The 15,837-nt window shown below is 42.2% G+C and overlaps 4 protein-coding genes across 4 annotated transcripts; 3 read left to right on the plus strand and 1 right to left on the minus strand.

Annotated features, from left to right (window-relative positions):
- Nucleotides 1–1,173: 1,173 nt before the first annotated feature.
- BYT42DRAFT_609862 (uncharacterized protein) lies at nucleotides 1,174–2,977 on the plus strand (the record flags this gene model as incomplete). The annotated part of the gene is made up of 6 exons (XM_051571322.1): nucleotides 1,174–1,393; nucleotides 1,465–1,520; nucleotides 1,617–1,746; nucleotides 1,824–1,888; nucleotides 1,971–2,223; nucleotides 2,307–2,977. The coding sequence occupies 6 exons, from the start codon at nucleotides 1,174–1,176 to the stop codon at nucleotides 2,975–2,977; spliced, it is 1,395 nt and encodes a 464-aa protein (XP_051428652.1).
- Nucleotides 2,978–3,997: 1,020 nt separating this feature from the next.
- BYT42DRAFT_553473 (kinase-like domain-containing protein) lies at nucleotides 3,998–6,258 on the plus strand. The gene is made up of 5 exons (XM_051566477.1): nucleotides 3,998–4,323; nucleotides 4,397–5,121; nucleotides 5,251–5,458; nucleotides 5,536–5,620; nucleotides 5,697–6,258. The coding sequence occupies exons 2-5, from the start codon at nucleotides 4,414–4,416 to the stop codon at nucleotides 6,055–6,057; spliced, it is 1,362 nt and encodes a 453-aa protein (XP_051428653.1). The 5' UTR covers nucleotides 3,998–4,323; nucleotides 4,397–4,413; the 3' UTR covers nucleotides 6,058–6,258.
- A 27-nt stretch (nucleotides 6,259–6,285) lies between these two features.
- Nucleotides 6,286–7,941, plus strand: BYT42DRAFT_591555 (farnesyl-diphosphate farnesyltransferase; the record flags this gene model as incomplete). Its single annotated transcript, XM_051570551.1, has 6 exons — nucleotides 6,286–6,441; nucleotides 6,539–6,595; nucleotides 6,670–6,805; nucleotides 6,882–7,327; nucleotides 7,404–7,736; nucleotides 7,807–7,941. 6 exons carry the CDS (start codon nucleotides 6,286–6,288, stop codon nucleotides 7,939–7,941), a joined length of 1,263 nt encoding a protein of 420 aa, XP_051428654.1.
- A 436-nt stretch (nucleotides 7,942–8,377) lies between these two features.
- BYT42DRAFT_609865 (uncharacterized protein) lies at nucleotides 8,378–9,343 on the minus strand (the record flags this gene model as incomplete). The annotated part of the gene is made up of 1 exon (XM_051571323.1): nucleotides 8,378–9,343. The coding sequence occupies one exon, from the start codon at nucleotides 9,341–9,343 to the stop codon at nucleotides 8,378–8,380; it is 966 nt and encodes a 321-aa protein (XP_051428655.1).
- Nucleotides 9,344–15,837: the final 6,494 nt, after the last annotated feature.

Consider the following 15,837-nt stretch of genomic DNA (forward strand, 5'->3'; position numbering starts at 1 on the left):
TATATAAAACCTCGGAGGGCTATCCATGTAACGGCTAGTCTTCGCCCACCAAGCTTGCCATATAATTACCCCAGTTCCTGCCTTAAAATTTGACGGGACAACCACTTTTCTTGAAGGGCTATTCCAGAGGTGGCTGAAAATGGGATTGGGCAAAGGAATAATGAATCCAAAATAACACCTGCGAAGAAGCTGGCAGGCTGCATATCATTAAGCGGACAGTTAAATGAGTATCACCCAAATAGAACAGTCATATCAACTTGCAAAGTCAGCAATTTTTCATTCAGCGAATTTTTCCCCTCCATCTTCGCTAAAAAGGTAGGCCAACGGTAGGACGAATGCAACTTATTGCATTGTAAATCCAACAGAATGAATCGCATCGTTTAATTACGGGTGTCTGTAACTCCGACTGGCCGTATCAAAGGACGCTATTGTCTGCTGTGCACCCCGGGGTGAGACCCGTTACGGCAAGGATCAATGTTTTCATTGTACACAAAAAGCGGGAATGAAAAACTAGAAATTCTCGGGAATATCCAATGCTTTGCAAAAATGATCACCGTAGCGCGTTGCTTTGGTGAACAAATTATAAAATGTATCGAAAACTAACCCATTTTAGCACAGTATCGGGATCGTTTCCTTCCCATGCCGTATACGTAAATGCTCCTGCTATACTTTTTAACTTCGGACCTCTGAACTGACATTGTCCAATTCCAGTGCAGTTATTCAATAGATTAGGCCAACCATATTTATCCAATGGGCCACATGGTTTTGGGGAAACCCACGACCATTCGCTACGATGATGTGACAGCTATTATTCAACTGAAAATGATCATCAAAAGAATTCTCTCATGGAAAAAAGTTACCCGGTCAATGGATCGGACGACAAACCTTTTTTTTTTCGGAACTCGGTAGATCCACACGATCGTTCATCTCCAATTACGCCCCCAGTGTGGGGTGCGGACGATGAACGAGCTGCAGCGGCTATTGAATTTATTGTCATGAAAAACATGTCCCGAAAGGTTTAATGTTTAAAGTCCGCATAAACCCATCTTGCGTTTTTCCATCTTCCTTCGAAATTGGTCATCTTTTCCCAACCGTTTCTTTTCATTTTTTCTCCAGTCGCTTCCTGTATTTTTCTTTTTTCTTTCGTTTTCGTTTACCCTTTCCGTGATAGTCATGTATACGGATTCCCTTTTACCAAAATCGTCACCTTCTCCACGGTTTCAGAATAATGTTCTGGAAGGTACACCGGCCTTAAGTTCAACCATGGAACGACAGGGTTCTGGCGACAACTCACCTGTCTCCTCCAAATCCGTTCAAAGGCACCAGACAGAATTAAGCATCTGCTTATCCGATGCTTCACGCGGTATTATGCGTACCAATCGGATCATTCGAGGTAAGGACCAGTTCAGCTGTTTCTCTTTTCTGGCTCTTGCATTGATGCCCGTTATTGTTTTGTCTATCCAGGTGTGGTCAAGCTGCATGCAGCAACCCGAATCAGCGTTTCTCAAATCCGTATTAAAGTGAGTGGGACATATACCGGGACAATGCGCATTTTTCGATCTGACAGTCCTTGTTTTCCTCGGTTTTTTCCTCCTTTTTGTATGACCCCGGTTTAGTTCCGAGCTGAAGAAGTGGCCACTGCGAAAGTACGCGAAACGGGATTTGATTTCAATGTGGATCGAATTGACCAGGCGACAACGACTTACTTTGAAGTGACAGGCATTGTTTGGGGAGAAGAATCCAAAGGTATAGGGAATGTCGTCCATGATCAATGGGGCGCAGTTTTAAAGACGAGGATTCTGACGGAGGTGAGAAAACCATAGCATTCTGTCTGAATACATGGGAGGAACTTGAGCCTGGCGACCATGAGTTTCCGTTTGCGTTAAAGGTACAGTGTGGCTGAATGATCCAGGTATATACAATGGGATGGAGATCGGCTGGAACTGAAAATTCTGGTGATCCCTTTTTAGTTTCCAAACGTGAACTTTCCTCCTTCGGTAGACGATTTACCGGGGTTCTGGGTACGATATATTTGGACGGCGTATCTGGATGCGCCGATGCATCATCCCAGTCACCGCAGTAAAGATTATGTGATTCCATATCGACCCATCATATGTGCGCCGCCTGGTCGAGAATGGGCTCATCACGAATTATTATACAGTGAAAAAAAGGTGCCCATAGCTCAAGTACGATTAAAGCTAGCGAAGCAAGCGTTTTGTCCCGGTAAGCTTCGGGGCCGTAAAGCCTGTAAAAGTCATTTTGCTTTAACTCAGACAGCTCATGACAAAACGGTGTGAATCTTGCAGAGGAATACATGGATATGGAGTTAAATGTGCGTATGGTCCCTTCGGAAGCGATTGTGGCCGGTATCAATTTTGCATTACTGAAACAGTACGATGGCATCTTACTTGGCAACATCCGTCGTCAGCATCAACGCACGGTTTTACAGTCATCCATTTCTATGAGTGGCAACGCGAGCGAAATCACGGTTCCTATCCGTTTCCAGATACCCACACGGTTAACGTCGCCCTGTTTTACTTCCAAATATATCCGCGTTTACTACAGGCTCTCCTTTAGCATTCAGTTCAGCACGGTCGGATCACTACGCATCAAAGCCGGGAAAGCCGTTACGTTTAGTGTGCCTATAGGAATTGCCAATTTACCATACAGCCAGTTCTCACATGTCCCGGAACTCAGCTCGATCGAAAGCTATGAGGATTCGAAACAGGCGCCCGTGTTTTTCGATCCAACCTTGGAAGACATGCCCCAGGGATACGTGAATGATATGACGTCGATCCCGGCGCAATCGCCACCTAATTATTTTAGTTTGCCGAGAGCTCCGCACCTGTATTCACACGTGAAAGAACGCAATGAACACACGGTGTGGACAAGTCGGTTCGTCAAACCTGGATTTGCGCCCGAATTAGGTGACCCCTTGACCGCAGCCTCCAATTTCAGGGATTATAACGGATGGTAACACTATTGGAAGTGGTGCGTTTCATGTTCTCGGTAGGGGGTGAGACAAAAAGGAAAAGAAACAGAGAAACTCGATTCGGCTTTACCGACCCGGAATTCCAATCCATCTTTTTCAAGATGAACTGCCAACATTGAACGAGGAAGATGAGAGTTGTTTTTATTCTAACCGTAGCCGCTTGGATTTACTTTTATTATTACTTTTTTTCCACCGTCCTCTGGTTGCCTCCCGTGAAGAAGTATTCCTTCTCCATCTTCATTTTTTTTTATCCATTCATTCAATCCGTTGCCATTATCTATGAACACTCCCTGATTCGTTTTTTCCTTCTTTTTTGCTGTTAATAACTCATCGCACAGACATCAACAATAGAAATGATTGCATGATTTTTTCCATTCCTAGTCCCCGCTTGACACGAAAATAGAATGTAAAGCTTTTTTTTTCTCGTTGAGGAGAAAAAGATGACTGACAAGCTCGTGTCGACTTGATCAATGAAGTGCGTGTGGCGATCCTCCAAGCGTCAAGAAACAATGCGATTAATATATTTGCAGTACGGAGTGAAAAATCCAAGATCAATCAAAAAGGAAGACTAAATAAATAAAAAAGGGGGGGGGGAGGGCGAAAACGTACTTTCCGCTTGAGCTCACGGTGACGTGGAAACAAAGCAACACAAAAAAAAAAGGTAAAAAAAAGCTTCTTTCTTTCTCAAACCCGCTCCCTTTCTTACGTTCTCCTTTTTTCTGTTGTTCAGCCTAGTCTCTTCAGCCTCATCATGACTTTTTTTAACAAGCTCATTGACAAAGCCAGAGCTTCGTCTCAACCTTTGCAGGCCCAAGATCAGCCCATACAGGAGCAACAACCGTCACCGTCACTCTCCAACGATCCTGCAAGTTTGCATAATACTTTTACGGCCTTTCTGCATAATCATCACCAGGTGAAGCAGGAACCGAGTGGGCTGGTGACACCCCCGGCATCTGCAGCTGCAACTCCCTATGTTAATCTGGAATCTCGATCCACAGATGAGTCGAGAATGAGTGTGGATAGTCCAGGTAACAAGCGGGAATTGCTTTGGACAGAGGGCGAGAGAGAACATAAATTACAGAAGACCTCCGCCGGCGCAGTGCCTTCGAATACAAGTGGTTATTATCGGGTTTTTTGCAACATCGATGAGGGAGAGATGGATAGAGGCAGTACATTCGCTTTTTTTGACGGATGTTGGGCGTGTCCTTTTTTTTTTTTGGGTGTTGGCGGTTTTTTGCTTCTCTTTGCCGGATAGACTGACCAGGATGTTGCATTTGTAGAATATGCACAAGCTGTAGCCAACCAAGAAGATCGATCCCAACAACAACAAGGTAGAGATAAAAAGCGTCTCAATGAACGTGTCTCCCTAATTTCCCGTGTTTCATTCGTTTCATCTTTCATTAGTTGCCAAGGAGCCATCAATGCATCATGCGAGTCAAATATCTTACCACGGTGCCCCGATACTGAATAATACTTCACAAGCACAGCCATCGTCACTGCCACAGCATCATCAATTTTACGTCCCCAAAAATGGACATACTGCAGCCGAAACTTATTCCCATTCTCAGTCAATGGGCCATTCCCAAAATAATGCCAATTTTTCCACGATGAACCACCACCAGCAGCAGCAACAACCATCGGTGAAAGCAGCAGAACAACCGATCCAAGGCCATCAACTATCCATGCAACCACCAATGCCTCGCGCCACCCCCATGTTACAATCACCCCCGCCGCCCCGTCGCCCCGAAGATCGTCAAACCCGTTCGGCACCGCGACCGCATCCCAGAGTGGATGAGCAAACCGTTATGCAAATGCGTGCCAACCGACCTAAGTTGAAACTAGCGGATTTTAAGCTTCTCCGAACCCTGGGTACTGGTTCTTTTGGTCGAGTACATCTTATCCAATCACGCGTGAATGCCCGATTCTATGCCATGAAAGTCCTCAAAAAGAGCCAGGTCGTTAAAATGAAACAGGTTGAACACACCAACAATGAAAAACATATTCTCGAGTCCACCTCGCATCCTTTCATTGTGAATATGTGGGGCACCTTCCAAGATGACATCAACTTGTACATGATCATGGACTACGCTCCTGGTGGTGAATTATTCAGTATCCTTCGTAAAATGCAAGTAAGTATTGAATCATCTCAGAAGGAAATCCGGGTTGCACTGAGAAACCCACGGTTCTCCCAATGCAAAATGTTTTTATTCTCAAGATGCTGATCCTTTTTCCGTTTTTTTGATGTCCGCCAAAAACAGCGATTTCCAGATCAGATGGCGAAATTTTATGCCGCAGAGGTTCTTTTGGCGATCGAATACTTGCATTCCAAAGACACCATTTATCGTGACTTGAAACCGGAAAACTTACTGCTCGACGCTTTTGGCCATATCAAAATTACCGATTTCGGATTCGCCAAATATGTGCCTGACATTACATGGACACTGTGTGGTACACCCGATTACTTAGGTAAAATATAATAGATGATCCGAATCAGTTGATGGTTTGGAATTAACCAAAACCTCCTTCTTCGGCATGGCTCGCAGCACCTGAAATCATTCAATCTAAAGGTTACGGAAAAGCAGTCGATTGGTGGAGCTTTGGTGTTCTCATCTTTGAAATGCTGGCAGGGTAAATATCAGTAATTGGTTGAACTGCTACATTGGGTGCTTACGACAATCGATTCAATGTGTGGGGTTTGTTTTAGATATCCACCTTTCTATGACGACGATCATGTCAAATTGTACGAAAAGATTTTGGCTGGGAAGATTCGATGGCCACAGTACTTTGATCCCAATGCCAAGGATCTTTTGAAACGGTTATTAACGCCCGATTTATCAAAACGATTCGGTAACTTGAAAGGCGGAAGTGAAGATATCAAGCGACATCGCTGGTTTGAAGGAGTGGATTTCAACTACATCCTTTCTCGTCAGCAACGAGCACCCCATATTCCTCAGTTGGAAGGCCTGGGCGACGCAAGACATTTTGAATTATACCAAGAAACGCAAGAGCAGTACGGTGTTACTGGTTTAAGCGACCCATACCGTCATCTGTTTATTGACTTTTAAAAGAGAAAAAGAAACAACAAAAACTTTGGGAGATGTTATTTTTATTTTTATTGTGATTATTTTTTGTTCTCATTATGTTATCTTTTTTTCGCCTTTTTCTTCGCATTTGCCTTTTTTGGAATTACTGACTTTTGGACCGTGTGGCTTTTTCCAAGCTGCCACTCAATTTCCCAACTTGTAACTTGAATATTCACTGTGACACTCCGTTCCTCTCCCTTCACCACCATCATGTTGTCTGCATTTCTCGATTCTATAACTAAGCCCGCAGAGATTAAAGCGCTTCTCAACTATAAATTTTCCCCAAAGTCAGAGAATAAGCGTCGACATCAACAGGCTCTCGCTGCCGACGCGTCGAAGAAGCGCTGTTATGATTTCCTGAACATGGTAATGGGTTCGAAACTGGGTTTTGTTCCCATGTCCCTCATCAACGACTAATGCCCTCTCCTTTTTTCATTCACCCTTTTTCCTGACTCATTAATAGACATCCCGTAGCTTTGCCGCTGTCATCCAAGAGCTTGACGATGATTTAAGAGATCCTGTACGTTGGCTGAACCTTGCTTTGCTCGTACCTTTTTCTTTTTTTGCTAGGCATGGATTGACTCGTTTTGTTAGGTTTGTCTCTTTTATCTGGTATTGCGCGGTTTAGATACGATTGAAGATGACATGACGTTGCCTTTGGACCGAAAGGTCGAGCTTTTAAGGTCGTTTGACAAGATTATCTACCAGCGTAACTGGACTTTCAAAGAAAGTAAGAAGACGCGCCGCTTTTTTCATGGAATAGTAACGTTGACAACTTACCGATGGTCGTCGTTCTCATCATCTAGGTGGCCCCAACGAAAAAGACAGGGATTTATTGGTTCACTTTGATGTGGTCATTGAGGAATTTCTTCGTCTTCAACCTCGTTTCCAAGTCGTCATTGCCGACATTACACACAAAATGGGAAATGGCATGGCCGACTATGCCGTGGGTGAACATCGCGAAAATACCTCGGTAGCAACCGTGAAAGACTTTGACCTGTATTGTCATTATGTTGCCGGTTTGGTGGGATATGGTTTGTCGGATCTCTTTGTAGCGTCCGAGTTGGAAAATAAGCAAGTAGCCGACGATAAAGAGCTGTCCAACTCCATGGGTCTGTTTTTGCAAAAGACCAACATCATCCGTGATTACCGTGAGGATTTGGAAGAAGGACGTCAATTCTGGCCTCGTGAAATTTGGGGTAAATATGCAAACAATTTTGCTGATTTCATCAAACCCGAGAAAAAGGAAGATGTAAGTGCAGACAAAAAAAAAACCAGGCCCATTTTGCATTCGTTGGAACTCACGTTATGACCCTTTCTCTGAATAGGCACGTTCATGTCTCAGCGCCATGGTCCTGAACGTTCTTCATCATGTGCCTGACGTCCTCACTTATCTGTCCCGCTTGCACAACCAATCGGTGTTTAACTTTTGCGCTATTCCCCAAGTGATGGCCATTGCCACTCTCGCACTGGTGTTCAACAATATGGATATTTATCAACGCAATGTCAAAATTCGAAAGGGTGAAGCGGTCAAACTAATTTTGGACAGCACCAACATGGACAACGTCATCACCATTTTCAGACACTACATTAAGATCATCTCACAGAAGAACGAAGCCACAGATCCCAACTTCATGGAGATCTCCATGGCCATTGGCAAAGTATGTATTGTTTCTCTTGAGTATTTGTGTGCACCACCATTCCTTTCAACTCACATATTATACTTGTTAGATTGAACAATGGATCGCTGCCAACTATAAGCCTTCTAAAGTCGTTCTCAAATCCTCTGATTCCTCTCTGCTTATTTTACCTATTGTCATTGGTCTTGTCGGCATGCTTGTTATTAATTACTTGCAACATGCCTAGCTGCTTATTTCCATTTCTTTTTTGTCAATTACTATGAATTATAATTTTGTTTTAGATCCTTCTATCGTGCTAATATAGGATTGTTTTATTACTCTGGAATGATTGATCTTTTTTCCTCTTTGCAACCATGTCTGATGACCTCTGATCCGCTTTTGTCGAGCCAAGACGCCAAGCATGCGAATAAATTTCACTCAGCGAGCCACATACATGTTACTGTATAATGGGTACAGCTTAAACCACCAATGCATTTATTGTACGGTGTATTGGTGATACTGCAGCGGGGAGTAGGTTCATGATACAGATAAGCCAAAGCTATAAGCCAAATTTAATTTTTATATGTAACTTGATACGATGGCTGTTGTATGATACAGTATTTACAAAGAGTCAAAAAGGAAAAACATGAGAAATGGAGTCAATGACTACAGTTACGCTCTTTTCAGCAGAGCAGATTGTTTAACCTCATGTTTCGCTGCTGGTCAACCAAGCTCGGTGTAATGCTTGTGTTTGGCCATTCGCTTTGAGAAGGGTCTATTTCCAGAGTAGTAGTGGAACCAGTAGTTTGTAATCCAACTTTGTCAGAGCTTGTTCCCGTAAATTCAGCTTCTCTCGGTATTTTTTCGTGTTCATCGTCAGGAACAGATCGCAGTACAGTGGTAGTGAACTGACCTGTGGTCATTGTTTCTGGTGATAACGACGGAGACACCGGCGCGGTTACTCTCCTCTGTTGAGTGTCATCAAGCGGTAGACGCTTCCCATGACCGCTTTGGCTCAATGACAGGTTAATAGGTTTGGCGGCAGGGTTCGTTTTCTGATCCTCTTCGTATTCTTTGAGAATGGACTGCAGATAAATGATATAATCAATTGCTTGTTGCAAGACAGTCAATTTATGAGCATTGACTTGTGTGCTGCATCCAGGAATAAGCTGCTTCAACTGCATTATTTGGTCATTTATGCGTTCTCGTCGACGTCGCTCGATGGCACTGTGGGATGATTTCCGAGCCTGTTCTCTTTGGTGTGCACTTTTCTCAGAAATCGTGGGTATGGGTGGCTCCGTTGCTGGGTGGCACAATGAGGCCATAGGAACAATTTGGAACGGTACAGAATAAATGTGTGTGTAAGGATGGACATGAACAAGGGAGGGGGAGAAAGCCGAAATGACTGGATGCGAAACCGGGACAGACGGTGTCGATTTTGGTAATATTGGAGGTGGACGGTAGCTAGGGGAAGAAGAGCTGGAAACATGATTGTCTGTCGTAGTGGTAGAGCCAGACGGTGGCGCATCAGTGCTCGACGGTTGTCCAGGCAACGATGGCGGAGCGAGATGTTTAGCCGAAGTTTTCCGTCGTTGTTTGACAGAGTCTGCATGGCCGCTTTGACCATGATTACGCTTTGAGGAAGCCATACAGAAAAGAAATAACTAAGATTCAGATGAAGCACCTGTAACTCGAAAGGGAAGAAATAGTAGGCTATATACACATAGTTTCTGTTTTTTTTTGAGAGAAATGTAAGAAAGAGAGGATTTTCTTCACCCCTTGCCATCTGTGGGGAAACACCCACTTATGGATCGTCGTTTGATCCAATCGTAATGACACGCCTTCGCAGATCATGTGTTTCATTGGACAAAAGCAGTGTCACGTTCTCCTCGTTTATTCCAAACGTCCATTCTCCTTTCTGGCCCATCCAAGCATTCCATATTACGCTAACCTTCTTTTGGAAGATAATACGAAACTCCCAATCATATTGGCCATCTTGGATGCACGTACGTCCATTACTGAAATCATCACCCTACAGATGGAAGGGAAGAACCTGTATTTTCCTAATCTCGACGATCCACATGGCGTCCATACCACATTTTGGGTTCATGCGGACAATTTACTGTAACGTTCGAACTGTCCTTCATCGACTAGCACCAAAAGCTGCGAACAAAACGACAAAAAAACCACAAAAGCATTGAATGAAAAATCTTCAAAATGAAATAAAAATCTTTGATCGAGAAAAAAAATTTCTCTTTTTTTTATTTGACCGATATGACAAAAAAAAAAAAAAAAAAAAAAAAAATTGAAAACGCATTTTTTCAGAAAGCACGGTTGTATACATTGTATACCTCGGTCAAAAGACGGAAGTACACTAGTATTAGAGATGCCAGAAGAGCGATGTGAATCATCATCAAAATGCGTTTCCAGAAAAAAGGGAAATCCGAGATTTCAAACATCAACAGAACAAGACAAAGGGAATTGGGGGAAAAAGCTTCTTTATTGCAACTCACCATAAACTTTGACACTAATACAAGCAGCACTTACTGGATATTAAAAACCTATGATAAAGATATATGAGAAAACATGATCATAAACAGATATCATAGTAAATGTGAACCATCAGACATCCAAGGAAGTTCTTTCCTACATAGACGTTTCCCTTGCGGGGAGACATCTTCAAGTGGAAACTGCGAACACGGGATTTCATCATCATATGATTCACTGTCAAAGGAAAAATGATACACACCTTATATGACCACCAAACCAAAGTGAGATGGGATGGACGCCAAAGTAAGATTTCCTGTAAAATAAACTGAACAATTTTATGAGTAACTTATTCAATGGATTGAATGAAAAATAACAAATAAATGGTATTGATTTGATGGGAAGTCAGAAAAGTATACTGGCAAGTATCAACTGCGCTCAGCGAAGCACAGCGGGTTCTTTCACCATGGTCGATAAGACAAATGAAGACAAAGGTAGATTTTCATCATCCAAGAATACGGATAGTACCGTAAAGAAAAAAGATAGAATAAAAACATCTCAGCGATGGAGACACTTACCCTTTGATGAAATGAATTCCCAAACGAAAGAACTGTAGGAATTGTAGGAAAGCCTAGAAAAAAAAGGCTCACCCATCCTTTATAACTTTTTTTTGCTCGGTCGAGAAATTTTTTTTGTGACCACTTATTGCCCAGCCACCGACGAGCGGCTTCCAGAGTTTTCGATCATGACTGTCAACTTTCACGGCTTATCGATCGCGGCTGTTCATTATTCAAAGCGAGCCAAATAAAGCAAAGCATACCAGATCAATTAAAATAAGACATCTTCCTTGTCAATGAGTCGATTCAGCAACTATCTGAAGGCTATATTATCAGATGTCCTCCATCCGAAAATCAGGGGTACGTTTGTGGTCACAGTAAAAGTTCGGCGACGGACTTTTTGTCTGTGATTTAAACCACAGAACAGGGGTGCATTTAATGGCCACACAAAAAAGTCAATAAAGCGGGGTGCTTTTCAATAACTAATGTCAGTTGTTCAGAAACGATGTCTTATTCGACCAATATGATTTCATACTTTCATGAAAAATTTTTTTAAAATCACGCTGCATTGCTTATCGTGTGGGCGCATGAAAAAAAACTATGAAAATTTGATTTTTTTCTTCTCGAGTTCTTATGTTGTTTAAACTTATTAGAATGCAACGTTGAGTCATTAATTTTATATCAGGATGGGGTCAGGAAATCCTGCGGATAAGAATGGTGGCCTGGAACCCATGGACGACCTCGATGAGGAGGAACTGGAACTTTCAATGAACTGTATTTGTGGTAGCGATGATTGCTACCTATTCTGGGTATTATTGTGCGGTGCCTAGCTACCAGGGCATAACCCGAGCTCTCCTTGGAATCACATCTATCTCAGGTTTGAAACACATACTCTATCCTTTCCGCAACGACTACTTTTCTACGGAAACTTTGTATAGCGAACTCATTACTTTTATATCCTGCTGCGGATCTGTGTTGTGTCTACTCGATGGCACATGAAATGGTGCACGAAGTTTAACTGGTTGGTCCGAGAGCCTATTCTATCGTTATCTTTATCCAAGGTGAACGCGTCTTTATGCAATTAAAAACGAAAAGCCACGTCTGGTCTATTTTTAAATGTTTGCAGATGCGAAAATTATTTTAGTCAAGTAGCTTTTTCATGTATGCAGCCTGTCTCAAGAAGACCCAGTGGCTACTCAAACTGACTCAAACGATGGTTGGCTTATACGGCGCAAAAGTCGTGACGCCAGCGGAGAACACCAATAATCATCAAATGAAGAAGGCAAATAGCCTCAAAGACGGTACGGATTCTTTGGGTCTGGCGTGCTTGTACGTGAGCAAGTGACAAAAATGAAAAATCCACCAAAATTTTTACCTGATAATGAAAGCTCCCATGTACCTTGACCTTTTTATATTGTTTCGTCAACACAACACGCTGTCAATAATTCACAGTGAATTTGTCATTCAATTTCATTCGTGTCATTTATCGACTATCATATGCACAGTGTGGATAAAACTGTCAGCATGGCTTGCGGTATTGACGAAAGCATTGCAGTATTATTTGCTCATGTTCACGGTTTATTTTTTGGTACAGACAGGCTAGGACTGATTTGTGACATCAACCACACGACAGACTTCTTAACTTCATCTTAAATCCGTCTCCCCTTTATATCTCACATTTTGGACATGGAATCTCCTATGCAAAGCCACGGACAATTGCTCTCGCATATACAGCCCCATATCCTCCAGCAACCGATGCAGAACTTTTTCTTTTCAATGAACCCTTTTTTTTGCACTTACTATACCCTTCTCGCAATCTCACCAGGCGATTGTTCTACTGTAATAAAATAGTTAACATAAGATATGATGATAGTGAAACTGTTAAAATCAGCGTAAAGCCGATAAAACCAACATCCAAAGATAATTTAGTACCACATGTGAATAAACCAAGTTACAGTACAATGTATTCCAAAGCAAGCTGCTGTGAGCAAAAATTCAACATACACGCTATGTAGATCTAATTTGGCGCATCTCAAAAATAGACTTGCCATGGACAGGTATTTGATGAAAAAGGAATCGCGTAAGATGGACTCTTCTTGATGATTTTTTTCGGGCATCAAGGTCCTGTGATCTATGTTATCGAATGGTTCCCTGTACTAGCTTCCACAACGTAACAATGATCGCTAAACTTCATAGCACTTGATGGAACAGCTGTTTTGGGAATCGAAGAACGCCAAAGAAAAAAACCTTTCGATATGAAAATGAAGATAATATAATTCACGAGCTGAGCAACGTTTCATTGTGCATGTGTTACATAAAAGTTTTTTTAAATTGTTCCCATTGTTAGCAATATTAAGTGGTTTGACCAGATCTGTCCCAGAGTTGCCCAAAATCCGAACACAACTTGTCAATAAATATGGGTGGCGAACCGCTCAGATAGAAAAGCTCAAGTGATTGTTGAACCCCACAAAGTTGCAAGCCGTGTTAGATAATAGTCAGTGCGAGATCACTATCCTATTGATAACCATTTACAATACAAGCCAATTTGTTGACGTGACATAGCACTATACCGCACTTGGACATTTTCCGTGCGTCGGATGTGCTACCAACCATAATAATCTCTTTTGTTTTACAAAAGCATATGTTAAAGTGCCTGTTGCCTCAAAAAATGCTATGGCGGGCTGATAAAGAAAGAACTAGTGCGAATCATAGACAACCTTTCAAAATGTTTCGGTGAAATACTATGATATCGTGGCAGCCATATTCAATCACTGAATCGACTACAAAGAAACGAAAAGATACTTGTAGGACTGAAGTCTTTTACTTCACTGGCGACCCAGCTGGTTTTTCCCCAGCTTTTCTATTTCTTTCCCCGCCCGCGACCACATTGATCTCTTAATAGTTTGATCTTGCTGATTCAGCTTGTAATATAACGTACGATAGGTAATAATGTTAGTGAGCATAAACAGATATAACGGATACATCTGTTCAACAATTTCATAAAGTTTTCATCCTTTATTATTGTTTTTTTCAAGCAAAGCTGTTATAAGCAAATCCAAAAACATTGAAGCATGCAGCTAAGCGCGCGCTTCAATGTAATCCTTACCATGGCGTGACAGCAACTACCACACGTTACACCCAAAAAACCGTACTGCTTTACCGCGCAGGCAACGTCATTTCGTATGTCTTTTTACTTTTGGTGACTTCCGTTCTTTGACATAGTGCGAGAATGTGAGCCATGTATTTTGATAATTTCCTAATTACCGATCGCTGGAGCGTGCTGTTGATTCAGGTTTAACAGCATCAGAGATGATGGGAAAAAAGAGCTTCTGATTAAGATTTATCGGTTGCACGAAGCAAATTAGGCAAGGCACCATTAAAAAAATGTAGTTGCGCCCCGGATATGTTGGCGTTAGTCATGAAGAATATAACAAAATAATGACTGCCAAACGAGTTTTCCATCTCCAGAATTACTGGAAATATTCGACAGGATTGAGCTCAGTAGGCAGCAAATAAGAGTAACAATAACCCTCAAGGAGCAATATATTCAAGTATCTTGTCAGGTTACGATAGGAGTATTCTTCATACCTATGCAGCAGCCCTTCATATACGGTACTGATATATTTCGTCTATTGTATCCTTCAGAGGTTTAATTAGTCCCCTACTACCATTCCATTGCCATATTACGGTACTGTATTGTCAAGGGGCATCTGTATCTTCTCGTTTCACCAGTTCACATAGGCTTATCTCAAACCAGTTGTCCGAGTTTCTTGAGAATCGAAAGAAACTGACCAACGTGTGTATGACGGCATCATCTCGTCTACTGTACTGGCAACTGTTGAAATGTCCTTTCTTCCGCATGGAAAAATCAGAAGTGACATTTCTTCATACTGGATAACAATGGGATTTGCTTCCATTCACAGTTGCAAATATTCATTGTGTAATCAATTTTCAATGCTTTTTGAAGGCAATGAAAAGAAAATCGTTTCACTTCGTAATCGGAGTTGTAAGTTTGGCGGATGCCCCGCGGTTGAAAAATAGAGAACCACCAGCGAAATCTGGATATAGCGTACGCTTCAGTTCCAACAGCTTTATTCCAGGGTAAACATCACCACATATCCCAGATCTGAGCTATTTGCCGATGGTTGTTTTTCGCTTCTTACAAAAGCCATAAATAAACCGAACCTTATTTTCCTTTTTCATTATCTGTTCCTTTCTTTAAGAAACGTCTTGAAGTAACCCGATTCGTCGCCTGATCCGCTCTAAACATGCAGCAAAAAAAGAAAAAAGAAAGGGCGGAGCAAAGCGGCAATCGAGATATGGGGCCAACTGGGGGGAGTGTTCAAAGCACAGGAAGGGCTGAAGAGTGGCATTATTTGGGGGGACCTGAAAAGGAAGAAAGACATCATGATTTTCATTGTATTCTTTTTTTTTTTTTTGGCAAAACTGGATAGATCGTAGTTTCAAAACCTTAAACCGGATAGATTCGATGGTTGCCAGGGTTATAACGATGTGAATCTGTGCCCATATTGTGGGATTAACCTTTCAAAGGTAAAGAAGATTCCCACGAACAAACTTAACAAATGTGAGAACCTGGTTTTTACGCACGGTCATGCTTGGCATGTAGTGTGTGCTTTCTTTTTTGCACGTTGTCCGAGTCACCATAGCAGATGAAATAAAGATTCAATTCTCTGGCTTTCGCGGTGGATACCAATGGTGCCTTTCTTTTTTTTTTTCTTTTTTTTTTTTTTTTTTGATAGGCAGCCGAGGAAGCAAAGTTTGGGCATATTTCGGTTCTCATTGGGCAAGCGGCTATTGAGTCACTGTACGGACCAATGGATGGCGCGTCGTTAGAGGCCGGAAGAGAGGGAGTTTTAAAAAGATAAAGAGGTTTCAGAGTGGTGCAATCGGTGGGGATGGCGTGCGGCTTCAAGAAAGGAAACTGTAAAGATGAGGCGTTTGAAAATAGAAAAAACTTGCGATCCAACCGAGTTGACTATTTGGAAACTGGGCTCCATCATGGTTCGTGTGAACTGAGATCCTTTGGGAAGGTGAGAAAACCCAATCTCCCATATCGTGTAACCTGTCGGAAAAGGGAA

This window comes from Radiomyces spectabilis (assembly GCF_025331425.1).
Source record: "Radiomyces spectabilis strain NRRL 2753 chromosome Unknown BYT42scaffold_1, whole genome shotgun sequence".
Classification (NCBI taxonomy): Eukaryota; Fungi; Mucoromycota; class Mucoromycetes; order Mucorales; family Radiomycetaceae; genus Radiomyces; species Radiomyces spectabilis.